Below are 20,649 nucleotides of genomic sequence, written 5' to 3'. Positions count from 1 at the left end.
TTGTAAGTTTAAGAAAGCTTCCTTGTGAACACTTGTCATACCAAGGAGCTTGTTAGAGCATGGGGCTATAAACAGATTATAGCTCCATGGTTAGAGTAGCAGCTCCGCTTTCTAGTCACTTCGCCCAACAATCATTTCGCCCAACTGCCATTTCGCCCAACCAGCCTGGTCATTTCGCCCAACCAGCCTGGTCATTTCGCCCAACCAGCATGGTCATTTCGCCCAACCATCATAGTCATTTCGCCCAACCAGCATGGTCATTTCGCCCAACCATCATAGTCATTTCGCCCAACCTTATTTTTACTAATATTCAGTCAGAATAATATTACTTTTTCTCTTCCACTAGTTCAATTTGATTTATTTTGGGTTAGGTTACTTCGTAATAGGTAAATAAAAAAGTGAGGTCCGCTCGATATCGATCGGAGTCTGAGCAGTTATTTCGGGTATAATGGGAGGATTACACTACTGTAGGCGTTTACGCATACAATGAAAGTTATATTATTATACAAACACAGGGGAATCGGTCTTCATGGAAACCTATCAAACCTAACCCCTAAAACACTGATCCATCCTACTGACTAACAATTCCCGAACGTTTCCTTATTAAATTGAGAAAAATATATAAAACCCGTCCGTTTTATTGAATTACTATATTTAATCAATGTAACCACTTTATCAATGTAACCACATATGTAATCACATACTTATGTAATCAATTTAACCACGACTTCAAGTTTCTTAATACTCTGTTCGTATCCCGTAACGTTAACAATTCCCTAACGTTTACTTTTGTAATATCATATTTAATCAAGGTTGGGCGAAATGACCAGACTGGTTGGGCGAAATGACCAGGCTGGTTGGGCGAAATGACCAGGCTGGTTGGGCGAAATGACCAGGCTGGTTGGGCGAAATGACCAGGCTGGTTGGGCGAGATGGTAAGGTTGGGCGAAATGGCAGTTGGGCGAAATGGTTGTTGGGCGAAGTGTCCTGCTTCCGCAGCTCCCTGGTCATACCAAGAAGCACCGATGCGTATAGTTTTAAAACCATTTGAAACGAGTCACGTTACTTTTGTTACCACAGACGCCTTTCCTAATAATGGGAGATAATTATAAAGGTCTATTGTTGTCATCGTTGCCGATGTGTGCTATTTGCTTAGCGTGACCAAATGGAAATTTCCGCTTGGTCGAGGTCGGGCAGAGGTCAATACTGCCCATCAGTGGCGGCGGAACCGGGGGGGCTTGGGGGGGGGCTGAGCCCCCAATGAAAAAGTTGAGGGGGCAAATGCATGATAAGCCCCCCAATATTTACCAAGGCTCCGAAACGTGCATCTGCCCATTTTTCAATGCATACTTGTCGATCTGTCCGATGCACACGTATACTATATAGGTGTAATAATTTTAGTAATTGCTGGGGGACCTTCGGCCCGTCCCCTGGCTATATTCCACATTGTCACCCCAACCGCGTCTTCACGCCCCGTGAAAAGTGGAAGCAGTGAGTGTGAGTACCGGTAAGCGTAACACAACTTCGTCTTAGGCCAATGACTTGCCTTATTTGAGCCAGTTCTCCAACATCCCCTTACTTAGTGGCGGAGCGTTCGTATATACAGCCAGGGGGCGGATGGCCCCCCCCCCCTTGACGGACTCAAATGGACTGCTGGCGCCCTTTTCAGCTTTTCACTATTTTTTACTTATTCGCGAATATTGACTATTTTATTGCGCTCTTATATACCTATTTACATTTGTCATATTCTGTTGGTGTAATTTTCCGACAAAATGGCGACGACACCTATTTATTCTCCGTTTATCTGCAAATTAGCAAGGCCCGGAAAGGGTCATTTCCTGCAATCTAGGGAGTATCTTTACTCAGAAATTTTCTGTACGCTCCGCGCCAACCTGTCAGTGGTGGCGCTCCGCTTAGATAGTGTCGAAAGCGCCCCTACAGACCATTCTTCCCCCCCCCCCCTGACTAATACCCCTAGCTCCGCCACTGCCCTTACTACACTCAAAAACGTCTTTGCGAGTACACTACGAGTAATAGCTACTCTCTTCAAACACCATCGAATATACAAATTACAATGTTTTTAGAGACTTTTACGTGCAATCTGAGAAATTGCAGGCTTGAGACCCATATTTAAAGACCAAATATGGAGGCAATTTTTTTTTTTGAGATTTTCCATTAATTTAGGAGTTTACATACCCATAATCAACAGGTGTAAAAAATAATCTTCGAAAACCTACTATAACCCATCAAAAACGACCACGAAAATGGACATTTTGGGTAGTCACGTGACATGAACCTCTGGAATGTCTGAAAACAGAGATTGACCCAAAGGAGCCTCTGGTCACCGTGTGACGTCAAAGTTTGTATACCGCGAAAATCAAACGCTGATATAGGCACTGTTTGTACACAGATAGCGAACAATTGTACTGTTTTTGACTTCCAATTTCGAGCGTTTGAAAAGCTGTTAGCTTAAAACAAGAACACATGAAGGTTAACAACAAGTTTTAAGACAATTATAAGCAGAAATTTTAGTTAAATTGCTTATTTTATTAGCAAAATTTCCACTCAAATGGAGGCATCTTTTACATAGCGTAGCGTCAATAGGTCCGTACGGTACAATATACTTACATAGTACTTACTCGTTTTAATATCCAAAAGTATACAAACACAGAAAAAGTATCCTGTCAATAAACAAATTTAGCAGTGAATATCCTAATCCACGTTTCTTGTTCAATCCTGGGCGAAAAACTACCGTGAGTCTGTGTAATTCCATAGAGTTAGGTCTAGTTGAAACAGGCCTTGACCAGTACTAACATCCCACAATCACAAGACAGTCACTAACGAAATAAAACGTCCGATCGCTACATACTACCATTTTTATTCAACTCCTTGGACCATGCAGATGTCGGAATAAACAGAACGGACAATATTACACATGTATCACGAACTCACGATACTGGAATACAACAAATGAAATAGATAAATCCTAACATGGCTATTTACACATGCTGTGAGCCAACGCCGGCGAGAGTTGTAACTACCGTACATGTACTAACAATGCTATACCCTTGGCACGGTATATATATACGGTCATCTCTTACAGTAAATATATTACTGTCAATTGCGTGATATAATGTTACATGTAAGGACGTCCAGGGCGTGTTTACGGTCAATTTCACATTAGCTATGTCCGACCATGGTCCGACACAGCTATCGACAGTATATAATTTTCACAGAATGTAGACATTTGCAGCATACACAGAAGCAGGGTCATGCATGTGGACTCATGGGCATAAGATACTCCGGGTGCTGAAAAATCTTTCCGCGTGGATCTCAAAAAATTGATCCAAAGTCTGCGGCGTTTTACGTCGGTTCTTTTACTCGGAAATCTCAAAAAGCTGATGCTTTTGTTGGATGAGGTATAACTGCAACCTCCAACAACACAGAATTGTGACATTTTGAGGAAAAAGGAGTAATATCGTTGATGTTTTTGGCAGCTCAAGTATACGACTTTACACACTAAAAGTATAGTTGTGAGTGAGGTATACAAACGTTGACGTCACATGGTCACCTGATGTCTTAGGAATGTTTCAGGAGTGTCTGAAATAGAAGCTGACTTTTCGTCCCATTTTTCACTTATTTAACGTCCGAAATTGGTAAAGTTAATTACAGCAATGTAATTGGAGTCAGTTAAGGATTACATACATGAAAAATGGTGGGATTTTATGTTCATCGAAAAGTCTCCATAGTTGGTCTTTAAGGGCTAGGTATTCGCAGCATAAAACACTCGGGAAGTGCCGTATCCGGCCATCTGGGGGTTTGAAAAAACCCAAAATTTTCTTGTACGCTCCGCGCCAACCGATGGTGGCGCTCCGCTTAAATAGTCTCCAGAGCCACACATTAGCCCCCCCCCCCCCAATAATGTTTACGTTCCGCCGCGCCTGCTGCCCATTTTCTAGTTGTCTTTCATATCCACCTTGATTTGCATACTTATGTAATCGATGCACAATTACGTAATCGATGTATGCTTGCGTATTTTGAAGTGCACATGCCTCATTCCTCTCCTGGCTCAGAGAGGCGTCGCATGTGTTCCTGTAGCACTGTTCCTTAGTATGTAAGTATTCTAATTGTTTTATATAAGTATTAAGGGGCTTGATATTGTAATTGTATATCTCTTTTAATATGCATTATAGATATTTGCCTTTAATGTGATGTTGCTGCATGCTCGTGCCTGTTATTTATTATTGCCTTTTTACTGTGTATTTGTTGTTTGCTTATTTGTAAGAGTATCTGGAGTAGAATATATCGCCAGAGGTTATTACTTTGTTGGTGTTCTGTACATTCTCCAGAAAGCCGCCGTTAACCCCAGAAAGCCGCCGTTAACCCCAGAAAGCCGCCGTTAACCCCAGAAAGCCGCCGTTAATCCCTGTACACCGCAGATTGTCGTGCTGTTGGTTTTGCCCGGTAACGATTGTAAGTTAATTATCAAGAGTGTAATTGTCGCCAATCTTTCTCTATGTCTTGTTTCATGTTACCAAATGTTATTTGTTATACTTCTTCCTTTTGTGTATTGTTTTATAAGAAGAAATATAATGCATTATTATGTTATTATTATGTTATTATTGATTTGTTCAATTCATGTGTTTATTTTACCAATTTTTGTATCTTGATGTTTTGATATCTTTACTTTCTAGTTTTCACCGTGCTCTTGTTCAAACCACGCGTGTGAATAAATGGGCTAAAACATACAACCACCTTGTTCAGCTTCATTGAGCGTCGTCTCGGTGACAATTGTTAAATATTTTCAGATATTTGATATGTCAAGACCGATTAAGAGTGTTACTAATTTGCAGGCCCCGCGCTTGTAATCACTTCCAAGGCATTGAAGACTCGCCCCTATGGCAAGCCCCCAAACCAAGGGCGGCCATCCGTTGCTTGCAAGTGACATTTTGTTCAGTGTCGCTACAAAATGCAGACAGTAATGAAACGTGATACCTTGTTATCTTTAGCTGCACTTAAGAGATGTCAATCGCTGCATCGTTTGTCTATGGACATGTACAAATTGTACACTGTGCTGTGGGTATTGACCGCAGCTGTATTTACTGACTTCACACTAGTGTTTAATTCAGGGGCGTATCCAGGATTTTCTAACCCAGGGGCGCGAATTACTATCTAAGCGGAGCGCCACCATCGGCTGGCGCGGAGCGTACAAGAAAATTTCTGGTTTTGATACCCCCAGATCACCGGAAATCGCACTTGTCGGGCTTGAAAATGACCAACCATGCAGATGTACACTTTTGCCTGAGAAACCAAGTATTTCCCAATAGTTTTTTCCATCCATAACCTTTTTGAAGATTGTCACCAGTCACACATCATGTTCGACCTCATTGCATGTCCTGTGGATCATTGCTTTTGTAGGTGATTCTACGTCGCGGCCCACAATATCCAAAAGCCTCACTTTTCAAGGTGTTAAGCCCATTATTTGTTCAGAATTTGAAAATTTACATTTCTCGTGAATAAAATCACTTCAAAACATACCCATAATGTTGCACAAAATTTCATCTATGGACAACCAATATAGAAAAACCTCCTTCAACCCCTAACAGACAAGTCAAAATTGCACGAGTAGAGAGAAGTATGATGAAGAATGTTGGTCAGGAAATTTTCGAAAATTCAGACACAGTTAATTTATTGGTGTACAAATATTAAAACCTCTATTATAAAACTTCGTTGAAGGAAATGAAAAATACCATATATTTCCGATATCAGATATTTCGAAACCGAACACTACACACAAAGGCGTAGGAGGCGGGGGCTGCAGCCCCCCCCCCCCCCCAACCAATTTTTTTCCCCTGAAAATTCGTGCAATATGCTGAGAATTTTTCGGGCACCTACTGAAAGAAAAATAAATAGCAATGATGTAGCTTAGGGAAATGAATAGTTTAAAAATTATCTCCTTGGTAATCAAAATAAAGTTCTAAGCTTGGCCGACTAATTCGCCATTACTACTGTAAAAGAGAGTTTTGACATAATTGGACCTGTATGCTTTTTCTCCAACTATACATAAGATATTTCGTTGTTTACATTAGCATCCGGCGGTATACTGCGCAACTTTCACGGACCGTACGGTACACGATGCCATGCGATGTAATGACCGATGCTTGCTTATATGATATTGAACACGCGCAAAGCGCGAAAAAATTTAGTTATATTTTTCGAGCAAGTCGTTACAGCCCCCAAATCCAATTGGGCTCCTACGCCTTTGATTACACACATAGACAGTTTTGAGGCTGTTCATCCTGTAACATGCATTTTCATGCTCACTGATATGATGTGATATCTGCTCTTTGCTACAAGAAAATTTTGGCCGAAAATACCTCCCAGATCGCTGGAAATGGCACTTCCCAGGCTTTGTAAGTTGCATATTACTAGCGATATCATTAAGAAAATTTGCTCAGGGGAGAGGGGGGGCGGTCGCCCCTTTCCCGAAATGCGTCATGTTCCCCGACGACTCGGTCGAATTCAAGACCAGCCACAGTTGGTTCCATAGCACAATTTTACAATTGTTTTAGGCGTCCATACACACACACGCGTTATGATATATTATATATAGTATAGATACATTAGTGAGAGAGGAAAAATGGAAACGTCAAAAATGGAGTCGTCGGTGTAAGGGGTAGGGTGAGACGCACGTCCCCTCCGTAATCCTCGATCTGTCACTGGCTACCCTGTGTATATCAGCGCTGTAATTATGACTGGCGCACGGAGCAAAGAAATAGTCTCACTGGCAAATTCCGCTTTTGTATAAGTATATTTTTTCAATCTGTATTCAAAGAAAAAAAAGAGAAATAATCAAGAAAATCATTTAAGAAGAGCGCCATCATTTTGCAAACTTGCCAAGCCGTAAATGTATCATCGAGCTTGTACTAGGGAGTTGTACAACGGTTGCCGGACAAATACCCCCCGGACAAATACCCCCCGGACATATACCCCCGGACTCATACCCCCGGGACAAGTACCCCCCGGACAATCACCCCCCGGACAAAAACCCCCGAGGACGAATACCTACGAGGACAATTAACCCCCCGGACAAATACCCCCCGGACATACACCACCGAGGACAAATACCCCCGAGGATAAGTACCCCCCAGACAACTACCCCCGGACAACTACCCCGGACATACACCCACGAGGACAAATACCCCCGAGGACAATTAACCCCACCCCCAACAATTACCTCCGGGAAAACTCTACCCGCACAAATACACCGGCACAGATACCTCACGCAGGTTACTACCCGAACTAAACCAGAATACGCCCCAGCCCCCCCCCCCCCCACACACGAGCCCGTTAACCAAGCGGATCTTTAGCTGGTGAACTCCGTAGTACGAAAGCCCATTAGGGCCATGAAAGAAAATTTTCTTAATCTGGTATATCAGATTATTATTCTGATATATCAGATTATTATTCTGATATATCAGATTATTATTCTGATATGAAACGTTAAAGCATCTGACAATCCAAAATGCATGTAGTAATTAGAAATTGACCGCATGTTCCACGTCTTCTATATAATTATAACCAAATTTAAACGTAAAATAACGTAGCTGATAAAAACTGCTTATCCACAAAATCACCAAGGTTGAAGAATAAGATGTATGAAGTCGGCGTGACGTTTCGACTGTTTTCTACAGTCGAAATGTCAGGCCGATTTCTTACACCATATTTAAAAGTATCATAGTTAATAACAATAATACTACTGCTACCGCCACTGCTCATCATCATCGTCATCGTCGTCGTCGTCGTCGTCGTCGTCGTCGTCGTCGTCGTCATCATCATCATCATCATCATCCAATTGTATCCAATGGATTAAATCTATATGAGAATTCCTCTTGGTAGTTATTGCAGCTGATAAAACATAACGTAGTGCAGATGAGTTGTAATATACAGTTGCATGTGTCTAGCAGAAAATTCTTGCTTCCAGGGTGAAGTCCTTCTACTAAAATGGCTGCACATGCTATGTATCCACAATTGAGTCATGTGTTTTTTCCAGACTGTCTCTTGATTGGCCAGTTCTTGCCATGATACAAAAACATCTACTAGGGTACGGTAGTGAAGATATTTCAACAACAGGTGAGCTTGCCTGATTTATTCTGTTGAGTCACAATGTTAAATAGGCTGACCAGCAGTGAACAAAAGAGATGATTTCAAAAGGAATTGCTGGTCTGTTGATGGTGAAAGGCAATTGAAGGTTGTCTAGTAAAATCAACTGACAATTGTAAACAAACTGTGATGAAGTACAAATGTTTTTAGAATTGATGATAAAATTTCGCTACAGTTCCGACAACCTCTTTACATTTGTCGTTTAGTTGTACCCCCCCCCCTTCCCCTTTCTCTTTCTCTCAGACCGACTGCATGGTCACGTGGTTAGAGCATCCGACTTGCAGCCGGCAGGGGCGTAGCGAGCGGGGGGTGTGGGGGGTGTCACACCCCCCAAATAATTTGGTCGCTGTCGGCAAATTTTGGGTCTGTCGGCAAAAGGAGAAAAGGTGAAGAGAGCGGAAGGGGAAGAAAGAAGGAAAGCTGAATAGAGAAAAGGAGAACGCGAGCTTCTTCCGTGCCAAATTTGACTTAAAATATGCACCAGATTGCATCTAAGGACGTTTCAAAACTAAAAATTTCCAAAGGGGAGGGGTAGACCCCCTCCCCTTAGACCCCTCCCCCATTTCAGTCACCACTTCCAGATCCGTCGGCAAATCAAATTTGACTTAAAATATGCACCAGATTGCATCTAAGGACGTTTCAAATCTAATCACAGGATACAGATCAGTATCGTGAATTCGACCTCCATGGCGAAATCATGCGTGCGTGTCTGATTTACAAAGCTGAGTGGAAATGGGGAAATGGTGACGGTCGTGTGGAGGGGTATAAGGGAAAAGCGCATTTTGCACATAATGCGAAGAACGCGTATTTTATGTAGAATGTATGTAGACTTAGATCTCATTTGAGAATCACGTCACATGCCAGTGATATCAAAAGAAGTACACATGACAAAGTTCTCCTATCCCCAGTCTCTTTTCGGTCCAACAACAGCGAATAATTGTCGAACAGTGGCACTCCGTGCTTCTGTGAATATTTAGTTTAATTGAGAGTTAAAGATTGAAATAGAAAGTAAGAATCTATATGATGTCATGCATGTATTACAAGTTGTAAGTCTTATTTAATCATTTTTACTTCAACTCTTTTCATTTATGACAACCGATGTCTCTAACTTTGTTTGTTTAGACTACCTTCTGTTTGTATTTCAACATGACGTCATATGACCCTAAGATTGGACACGATAATACGGCTGAAAAAAAAACTTTGCGTTTCGTGCGCAATCGAGTTTGTGCCGCAGTCGTAATTTATGGGCTTTAAAGACTAACCCTAGTCGATTTTTTTTTTACCCTACAACCCCAATCCTAGTCCTAACAGTCCTAGGTACGTCCCTGCCTATAAGCTGATACAGTATCGGTATTTTGTAGCAACTAAGATTAAAAATATAACATTGTTAATAACATAACATATTACCTAGGAAGATTTATTGCACATGCCTCAATTTTTTTTTCTTCTATTGGTGCGTCCAGGGAACTGCTACTCAGAGTAGCAGTTCCATGGAGCGTCGTCGCGCAAGTAATTTTGTGTGTATACCGAATTTGCACATACCAGGTTTGTAACTATTACAATCTGATCCTGTTCCCGGGGTCGTCATTTAATGTCCCAATCCGACAGAGGTGAGTCAATTCTCAGCCTTTAGCCACTTTCCGGAATGCTGAGAGAGTAGGTAGCAACCTGTCCATCGCCACTGCAGGAGAGCCTTGTCGAACCAAAGTAATGAACACAGTTGAACCGAATCAATTGCTTACCACTACAATGGAATGAACAACAACTGCAGTACAGCTATTGGACTGCACCGGAAATTGAAAAAAAAAAAACTAACATTACATCTTTTGACAGCCATACTCGAGATGGGAATTGAACCTGTGGGGCCAGCGTCACAAACACACAAAATGGAGGCGTGAAGAAGCGAAGATCTTAGGAGACATTTTTGTAGGGGTTGGGACCTTGAGGTGTAGTTTTTTGATACCTCAAAATAAAAACACACGCTCAATGCTGATTGTGTATATGTGACATCACCATGAATTTGGATGCCCCAAATCCCCCAAATTTACCCGGAACTCCTGAAGGCGCCAATGATTTTAGTATAGTCTTGCCTTAGAAGGGCAACAAATTACACCATTTGGCATCTAAGCACACTTTCGCACAGTAGAAAATATCTTAAAGGTGATGGGACACCCCATGAAAAATCCCGGGTAAGCGCCAGACGCTACCGGCCTTTGTAAAAATTATTACAAGGCAAACCTATTATTCTTTGGGTTATGGTTGGCAATTTGTGGGCAATGTAGCAATCACTAATCTGTTTATAGTTGGAATGTAGAATTATTATAACTAGGGAAAATTATAGATTTCTTAGATTATCATCATTCTTTTTGCAAACAGAATGACCAGAGAATAGGTTTTTTTCAAATGGTAGTGACGTCGTGGTCTCAAGCCTCTTTCTTTACTTATGTTTCATACAATCGTACATACTATATATTATGAAACCTTACAGACAATTCTGCTGGTAAAACGGGCTACACCGTAACCGAATTTGACTATGATAGCCCAGCGGTCCATGAAACAATGCATGGGGGTATGGATGATGATCATGCACACCAAACTAGAGGGGTGGACCGTGGTTGTGCTTGCCCCACCCCTCCCTTCTGCTCCTCCCATCCTAAAATGGCGTGCACTCACAGGAAAAATAGCTTAGAATAAGCAATACAAGAGGAGCATGGAGGCCGAATGGCTAATGCTTTTGTTTTATATATAATCCGTTTATGTTGTGTCCTTGGGCAAGGCATTTTTTCTCGACTGCCCCTCTCCATGCAGGTGTATAAATGGGTACCTGTGAGGTAAGTAAGGTGTGTGCGCTGGATTCTCAGCAGCCAGCCTGATGACCAGGGATTCAAAGTGCTATGAGATGGCCGTGCCATATAAAGCGCTATACAAAAACTAACATAACATAACAAATCATCAAGTAAAATTACTCAGAAGAAAACTTGAAAATGGTAAGTCGCAATAAGCCGGAATTGTTCGGAGATTAATAATACAGAATAGTGTCACTATAACAAATAGTACATTAATAGTTACTACCAGCAGTGAGCAATTCCCAACCCAACCCCGGGCCTCGGTCCATTGTCAAACCCTATCCATGAGTTTTGGGGGCTTATATATGAAAGCTCGAATCTTTTTTAAAAGTCGGGAGGAGGTTATACGGGCCAGGACACACGACGACCCTAGTGGTGCCAGTTTAACCGTCACCCTGACCCAATTGTAAATATGCTCTCGGAGTTGCCCGAGGGACCAGGGTATATGCTGAGGCCCGCGGGAAACTAAACTCGAAAAAGACGGGCGTATCCATCGCTGCATCCGTCTCCTATAGTTAACGGCATATGTCCAGGGGTATATTCGTCCGGGGGTATTTATCCGGGGGTATTTGTCCGGGTGGGTACTTGTCCTCGGGGGTTTTGTCCTCGGGGGTAATTGTCCGGGGGGTATCTGTCCGGGTGGTAGTTGTCCTGGGGGGGTAGTTGTCCGGGATGGTATTTGTCCGGGGGGTATTTGTCCGGGTGGTAATCGTCCGGGGGGTTATTGTCTGGGGGGGGGGGTAATCGTCCGGGGGGTATTTGTCTGGGGGGTATTTGTCCGGTCACGTGTACAACCCCCTGCTTATACACTAAGCCTAGCTACACACAATTCCAGCCAACTCTACATCCAGAAAAAAATGACTAATCTTACCTTCATAGGGCTCGCCAAACCAAAGAATATTGACAAAAAAACAATACACAAACACACACGCACGACCCCCGGACGGAACAGTCAAACTAAACACCTGCCCAACCCCATAAATACGGCCGGGTAGACAAAGTTGTCGAGTATACTCAAATGAATCAGTACGTAGCCTATACACTGCTTACTGTTAGGCCCGCAAAACATAAACCCTAAAGACATGGTAGAACTTATAAGAAATTATACGTGAACATTAAATAAGAATACCCACTTCTTTGGCGGAATCAACCAGCATATCTCAAAAACTTGATCACTTTGGTATTCAATGCAAGGGCGTAGGAACCGGGGGGCTGGGGGGCGCCAGCCCCCCAGTGAAAAATGTGGAGGGGCGGAAGTATCATTCCGCCCCCCCCCCCCGCTCCGCAAGTCAGAAAACCCCTTTTTCTTTTCCAAATGAGAAAAAAAATCTCATTTGGAGCACCAAATTGCATCTAAGGCCAGGTGAAAATACAAAATTAAGTTTACAAAATGGAGTGGGTGTTGAAGTGTGCTATATTGCACCAAATTGCATCTGTGGCCACCTGGAAATGCAAAAAAATCCAAAGGGGAGGGGGACACCCCTCCCCTTAGACCCCTCCCCCAGGCCGGCCATCAGTCTTCAGCCCCACCCCCACTCAAAAGTACCTTCCTACGCCACTGATTCAATGTCAATACATGCGAAATAACAACAAACTGGTTAGCAGTGAATACGATCGAACAGGTTAGCTATAATTACTTCTCGTTTCCAAGAAGTCCCGACAGAGCGCTCCCTCGGGGAGCCGATCGATACAACGAAACAATGACTGTTCCTCTTTCTCTTCCCGAGGTATTGGCGTTTATCTTCTACTCCCTCCTTTTCTCCTTTTTCTCTCTTTCTTCTTTTTCTTTTCCCTTCCTTCCTCTCCTCCTTTTCTTTTTCCCCCTCTTTGTCCCTTTTTTCTTCTCTTTTTTTTTCTCTCCTCTTTTCCTTACCCGGGGGGCGCGCCCCCAACGCCCCCCCCCCCTGGATACGCGCCTGTACTATTTAAGCCCATTATGGAAAACATCCGGGCTTTTGTGTTTTTGGCGCTCTTTGTACAGACGTTTACATGTAAATATTAGAGGGCGCTAACAAAGCACGCCAAACCTGCCTACAGTGTGTCGTGATTGCACAATACAATTTTCAGCAGAGGCGTGGTGCTTAGAATTTGAAACCAACCGATTATTACTTCCTCCATATATTTGCTGTGGGTGATACACCACCGTTATTGAAAACCTCCTGTAAGTTCTTTATTCTTTTCTGTAATGACTTGTTGATCGATCGTACATCAGTTTGCAAATTTTAACGAAAAAATCACTCGCAAAAATTTTGACAGTGGTTTGTTTACAACGGACTCGGTGATTGCGACATACCTTACTACGTACAAGTTAATGGTGACTTGTGTTGTGTTGCGTTCCTAACATGTACGGTATATTATAACAACACACTTTCATAATTTGACGTTTGATCGAAATAGTGCTGAGAAACCTTTGGACTATGTGTGAATAAATTACTCCGAATTCGTTTGATCAAACTAAGACAACAGGTATTAGTATGGATTAGTTTAACTCACACAACTAGAATTTGTGGGAAGTGATTGTTTGATTCAATCAAAGTGAAAGGATTTGACGTGTCATTATAACTAGGCCTACGTACAGTAGTACAACAGCTAACAAAGGCCTATAGGCGGCCTACAGTACATTGTGCACTTATTTAGTTTAGGCTATATCAAGCCTTCAAAGACTAATTTAAACATTCCTCACCACAGAAAGGATGCATTAAGTACAACCTTCATCGTATGGGAACAGTTGCAACCATTTTATTATCATTTCACATGTATTTGCTGAATGAGTTGTTCTGAAAACAATTCATTGCAAAGCCATTGCAAGCCAAAGTTCTATTTCTGATATTTACCTTTTGGCTAAGATCATGTGTAGCATTATGTTCCCCTTGTAGGGGAACCGTGATACACACCTGACGATGATCACAGTCTCAATGCAAGGGGACAGCAGTTGAGAGTGGTTCAGTCTGTTCATTGTTTGGTTTTCGCGTCCAGGTTCTTTCCAACATGATTTATCTTATAAAGTACCATTACACTTCTGTTTGAGTATTTTCCATGAAGGCAAACACGGAACACCCACCACTATTCACCAGCTTAATCTGTTGCATCTTGTGAACAGTCAAGAAATTTTCTACAAAATGAAAAAACAGAACACAAAGGAACAGTTTCCAACAACTAAATTATTTCTGGGGACAGTATTAAAAATAGACTTCACACAGCTGTGTGGAAAAATTTGTCTCCCATATTATTTTCTCACTGCCTTATCTCAACTTTTGAGTTTTATATTCACATGCATGTTATTCAGTTAAAAAAACTTGAGATTATTCCTCTCTCTTGTAGTGCTCAAAAAGTAATTTTTTGCATTTGGTCAGCAATTTCACCAAGGCCACTTCAGGAGTATTTATCAAAGTGAGATTGCAGTTGATCATTGAAGTAAGACTCTGGTCTACTGGATTATGTTTTCATCATATGAAGGTTATAATTAGCAATTAATTAATGTGTTAAATTAGATCCTTGTTCAATGCGGTGTTGTGTGTCACGCCTTGGCTTGTAAATAATAAATAATAACTGTTATTTATATAGTGCAGGTATCCAGAGCACAAGGCAATACAATAAAGTTCTAAAAAAGAACCTTCATACTTGCTATGTGGATCACCCAAGTGAGCCCAAGATTATTATTGGTTTGTGTGGAGGTCAAATTCTGAGCAATGATTATATCAGTTTCAGTTTATTTTCTCCACATCACCTCAGTGAGGTATAAGATAATATACAAGGTACATTTCAATAACAATCCAGAGATTAACAATCTGCATAACAAATAACATATAACTTAAGAACATAGGGAGTAGAAAGGAATGAAAAAAGATTGACACACGATTCTATCAAAGATTTGTGCTGAATTGATTGAGAAGAAGAGGGGGGGGGCAGTGGGGAAGACTTAAGAAAAGTCTAAAAATGAACGGTGGCACCAGAGACTGTTAAGATATATAAGTAACTTTCTTAAGTGACAAAAGTTATTAGAATTTTACTACAAAATTTACTTAGATTTACAAGTACACTTCTACCTGATAATTGACACAAATTCTTCATTTTAATACAGTAGAACTGAGTCTTTTCCTAAAATATGGTTTCAAAAACTCAATCCTATCAGCTGAAAAGTAAGGACAAACAAGTATGTAATGAAATTCGTCTCCTAAAGATAACACGAAAAGTAAAACTTGGATAAAATTGATACTTAAGTCCACATGATCCATGTTTCTTGCTGTCCACAATTATTAGTGTAGTATGTTGTGTGTAGTCTTGCATTAAATGTTACTGAGTTATGTCTGTTGGCTTTCTGGTTCATTGTAGTATTAATTGCATTTTAAAAACACTGTGGAAACTTCAAAAACCATTCTTGTTTACTTTCATAATTTGAAGTGAAAGTTGATTAGTCAAGCTGATAAACTTTTGGTTTCAAAAAAGCACTGAAAGAAAAATGCTCAAAATTTCTTGTAAAACTGCTTTTATAGTACAAAAGATAACCCCAAACTGGATGTTTTACTTATGAGGTTCTAGAAAATGACAACTCAAGGACAAAACTCAGAATATTCTATATAAAAAATATGCGAATTATACCGATGGGAAAGGACATTTAAACTAATTTACAATTATGATAAAAAGATCAAAGGTTGTATTGAATAGATTGACTTTATTTGGGAAGTAGTAGTATCCCTTGTTTTATCGTTCCACACATTTATTTCATATCAAACATTTCCATGAATTTCTTGGGCTCTGGAAATGTTTCTACTGAGCAACAGACACCATTACTGTAGTTAGCCCTCACAAACAACATTACAAAAAAAAACTGCTTTTGGCAATCTGGAATAGCGCCATCTTTTGGAGATGCTTTGAGCAGTTGAAATTAAATAACAAAGGGAAAAAAGGTCATAGGTTGAACATCAAATCCAAAGGATATTTCAGACCTTTTCTTAGCGATATGTAGGAAAGAAAACTTATAACTAAATACTTCACTTCTAAATTAGCAAGTAACATAAACCAACTAAGACATAATATTATCCACATTCCCACTTTACACTACGGTGTGAGGCCTATTTCTACTGTCAAAACTTGTTTTAAAGTCTCAGTACGTGTTTGCCAAATTTACACTCCAAACTTTCCAGCTTACTGCACTAAAAGTTCAGTGAAAATGCACGGTTCTATGCAATTTTCATATCAATATTCATCATTTTTATTGAGTTATCTGTCGTCAAAAAAGAGCTGAATAAAATTTGCCAGATTTATTAACGAGTCCGTAAATTCTATAAACTTCTATAATCAAAATTTGCAAGCCCCGCCCAAGAGATCATGCGCCAATCAAAACTCTCATTTTTGTTTACGACCGTTAGGCCTATGCTTACTTTTACTTTCATGGTTAGCTTGTCTTCTAGACGTCCCTGCTCTTGTATCTTTCTCTCGGTCTTACCGATGTAGTTTGCGAAATTTCCTTCCATTGCAATGAATAAACGAGTGTTTTCATACGTTTCCTGCATGGAATTGTGAAAAGAAGATCTTGATCGGGCCGCATGTTTAGACTATTTTTTTTACATTTTTGTAACAAACATGCTGAAATGGGTGGTCGCAGTGATTTTACGGTAAATCATTTGCGCCATAAGGGCACCTTTCTTTTGATTGCGACAGTTTTTCTCCATTAAACACACTTGGTCATAGTGCATTAAGAATAAGAACCATTGATCCACTTCGGAAGTTTGTTTAGCAAAATTCATCAGCAAACTCGTATTGAGACTTTAAGTAATTTAAGTAAATTAATAAGCTCACAGGAACAATGGAAAGGTCTGCTGAAGGATGTGAGAAATATTGTTTACTATATTCGTGTGATGGTGTATTATGAAAAGAAAAAATATCTGGTTATTCTTGCAAGTACTATTGAGGTAATCTGTTTTAGAATATCCAAAAATGAAGACAATTCTACTTAAATTTTCTCAATCCCTGAGTCATAGATTTTTTCTGTGAGACACCACTGTAGTGAAACCTGTGAGGCTCTGGCAAAGTCATCACTCAATGTTGTAGGGTGACTATGTCACTAATTTAACAAAGCTATCTTTATTATTTGTCTGTTTTCTTTTGTTTTAGGAGGTTACATCCCAGCAGTGAAGTACACACTACCAGGTCCAAATCCACTCCTCGCCATGGCAACAGCTCTAGTACCGATACTACCGAAGGCGCATGAACCCGGAGACGACATGAGCGTGACCTCAGATGCGGAAGGGTCCTTGGAGGAAGTCAAAACTACCGGAGGCGGTAAAATGGGACGCTCCCAGAAAAAGTACCTGCATGACAAGGACAGCGAAGAGTACAAGAAACGAAGAGAACGTAACAATGTAGCTGTCCGAAAGAGCCGAGACAAGAGCCGATGGAAGACCCAGCAAACTCTGGATAAGATAAATGAGTTGAAAGCTGAAAATAGCAAGCTGGAGGGGAAGGTCTCGCTCCTCTCGAAGGAGCTGAGCGTCCTCAAGGACTTGTTTCTTTCGCATGCTGAGGAATTGCCAGACCCAAGCACTACCTTTGGGTTATTTAACTCTGGAGCGTCTAGCAAATTGGTCGCAGAACCTACCGTCATCGAGAACTCTGGATCGAAACTCATCGTTGCCAATACCATCGAGCTATCGGTGGACGGAGAGAACGTGAGCACGATCCTGGGGGAGAGCAACGACACCATCGAGATCCTACCTGTGCAAGCGGCTCATGTTCTTAGCACGCTCTCACAGGTTGCCCAGCAAGTCATCTTATCAGAAAGTAGCGGCTGACATGAGGTCTTCTCGTTATGTGTAAATAAGTCCCATAATACCTTGGACCCTAAAATTAAAGTGAAACACATTTTTATTACTTTTGTTGTCTTTTTCGTTGCCATTAAATGTCCTAGACTTAAGGAAAAAAATTATATTCTATTTTTAGCCCAAGATGTCCATCAGATTTTTGAAAATAGGTGACATAGTTTTTGGGGATAGTAGCAACATATTCAATTCTTTTTGTTATGTTATTGATTGCAATGAAGCCAAGTGATTATTAAAACCATTTTTCCACCAAAGCAGCTAAGGTGTCCTTTTGTTCACAGTATGTTCCATTGTTTAATGGTAGCTTATCATATTAGTATATGTTCTGCTTTCTAATTACAGTTTAGGTAGCCCATTACGTAAGTTACGTTCTGCTTGGAAATGGCACCTTAGGTAGCATGTGACATAAGTTATATTCCATTTTCCACTGTATGTTCTGCATTCTGCTGCATTAGCTTCATGCCCTGCACTAATACTGTGTACCAGTCTATTATGTATTAACTATCAACTAGATGTTTTGCTTTCTAACTGTGGCCTATGTAAGTAGCACAATATAAAAAGCACATTATGCTTTCAAACGGCAGTTTTTTTTTCACAATACCCGAGCAATATTTCTTTTTCTGACAGCTAAGATACCTTAAAATGTGTAATGGTGACATGGTCATCTGAAATATTTAGATACATTGTGCTCTGTTTAATGGTAGTCAAGGTAACCTACTACAAAAGAAATCTATATGTTTAATAGCAACCTGCTATAATACTGTACCACTTGTTTGGAATCTGAAATTGGCATCCATGCTCTCTGTTTAAGTAAGTATTTATCTGAAGGTTTAAGGATCATTGGCACATAAGTAATGCCCATTGGAACCTGTAAATATCCTGTTGATGGAAGAGGTTTTTCTAATCTCGGTATAAACGGTCAGTCAGAGTACTACAAAGTTTACTTTCCCATATGGCAGTATACCAGCGCTTTCTTATTAAAACAAAGGTTAAATTACGCATCAAAAACAGTACAGATGTCATTTACCTTTGTGCAGAGTTTGGGAAAGGCAAGACACTCCTGATTAAAATGCATAAATTACTGATTTAAAGGCATTGAAAGTAGTCAGGTTTATGGAGAAAATACCAAGGAAGGCCTGAATATTTTCTTTGTTGCTATTTTGTTAGTACATTTGTCTTAGTGTCATTTAGGGGCTAGACAGTCTATCCAGAGTTGTAATGAACCTCTTCAGTTTTAGAGCAAGTCATGACCGGTAATTCTCTGACTCGAGTCAAGTCATGGACTTGAGTCACTGTATCATTTCAATGTGGAAAAAATATTTTACAAATTTGTTCAGGTCACATCAGATTCAAAATTTAAGTGACTTGAGTCTAACTAAATGTTTTTGCAGGTAAAAATTTGTATAAAAGTGAACTATTTTGATCGTAGCAAGATTTTCCTCAAAAGCAGTTCATGCTGTATGTGCTGGGATAACATCCATTCAAATTTCCTAGGAGTTCTATTTATTGGATGGGCACCAGCAACCAACCATTTTGAAGGCCATCTACTTATCCATTATATATGCTAGAATGACCAAAAAGTGGTCAGTCTTTCGGTTGTGTTTTGCTACACCCTTCGGACTTTGCCATCTCGGATATATTCATATCTGAATGTAAGTTTTGCAGAGATTGTCTTAACTAAAAACTTTTTTCAAACATCTAGCAGGATTTTAGAACGTGCTGAGTTGGGATAAATACAGATGGTGTTTATCACAGCTGTTTTTTGTTTGAATTCTTGCATTTTCCCTAAAAGGACTGACTTATAATCAAAGGTATTCTTTCCTGATTTATTAATCAAACAAAATAACTTTGCCGACACACTTTTGCAATTTATTATGGATCACTTTTAAGTAATCATTTGCAACAGAAAATTAAAATTTAAAGGCAGAATTGTCCTATCAAGTTAATGTTCTGCAAGTTGACAGAAATTAAAAGTCAGCAGTACTACTTCCAAATATGCTCCAAATTTAAATAATGGCCGCTCATGCTTGAAGTATATATGGTGGTGTTTTACTCTCACCAGTAAAGAATATTCCCTCAAGAAGCCATTTAATTGTCTAATTCAACACTCTTGTTCATGTTATTTTTGATGGTCAGAAGTTTAAAAGGCCAGAAGTTTCTGCATGCTAACATTGATGATCAATACTGATTACTTTTAAGTATGTGTTTGTAGACTTACTGAAATGTTACCAACATTTTTCCTTTTGTCTTTTGACTTCACATTAAAGGTACATACATGAATGTTAATAAATTATGAATTAAAGTTATATATATGATATTATACATAGAGGTTAGACAGCGGGGTAGGTGTACTTATACTTATTTTTGTAATGTGTTTTTTTTCTCTCTATTGTTTTCTTAAATGTTTTGCCTTTGTCTCTAGGCTTCTTTACCATCTCATTTTCTGTAAACATTTTGTCAGAAGGTTGTCAGAATCTGGAAGCTGCAATAATACTTCTGACTGATGAAGAATTGTACAAACTGTAAATACACGTGAGAAAATCAAACTGCTGTTGCGTCTTCTATTGACTTGTCGGCCTGCCTGGGAGTAGGTTTTGACTACGTAGATCATTTCTTAGGGTCTCAAAATCACATCTAGTGTGCCCAGGCCTGGAGAGAGGTGGTGGGGGGGGGGGGTAGACTACTACCACTGGGATAAATATGGGATAAAGGATTATATACTCTTATTTGAAGGGAAATGAAGACTTCAAAAAAGGAGGGGGGGGGGGACGATTCTGAGGACGTGTTTGTTCCTGTGATGGGAATTGCTATAATTGATATTA

The 20,649-nt window shown here is 40.3% G+C and overlaps 1 protein-coding gene across 2 annotated transcripts; it reads left to right on the top strand.

Moving 5' to 3' along the window:
- The first annotated feature begins 13,016 nt into the window (after positions 1 to 13,016).
- LOC139965808 (CCAAT/enhancer-binding protein delta-like) lies at positions 13,017 to 20,373 on the top strand. 2 transcript variants are annotated; one of them, XM_071968546.1, is made up of 2 exons: positions 13,017 to 13,170; positions 17,124 to 20,373. In XM_071968546.1, exon 2 carries the CDS (start codon positions 17,180 to 17,182, stop codon positions 17,798 to 17,800), a length of 621 nt encoding a protein of 206 aa, XP_071824647.1. In that variant the 5' UTR covers positions 13,017 to 13,170; positions 17,124 to 17,179; the 3' UTR covers positions 17,801 to 20,373. The 2 variants fall into 2 exon arrangements, with proteins under 2 accessions (XP_071824647.1, XP_071824648.1); XM_071968547.1 differs by lacking the exon at positions 13,017 to 13,170 and adding an exon at positions 13,318 to 13,475.
- Positions 20,374 to 20,649: the final 276 nt, after the last annotated feature.

This window comes from Apostichopus japonicus, chromosome 3 (assembly GCF_037975245.1).
Source record: "Apostichopus japonicus isolate 1M-3 chromosome 3, ASM3797524v1, whole genome shotgun sequence".
Lineage (NCBI taxonomy): Eukaryota > Metazoa > Echinodermata > Holothuroidea > Aspidochirotida > Stichopodidae > Apostichopus > Apostichopus japonicus.
The sequence above is the reverse complement of the archived record's forward strand: the minus strand, read 5'-3'. Positions and strand labels throughout refer to the sequence as shown.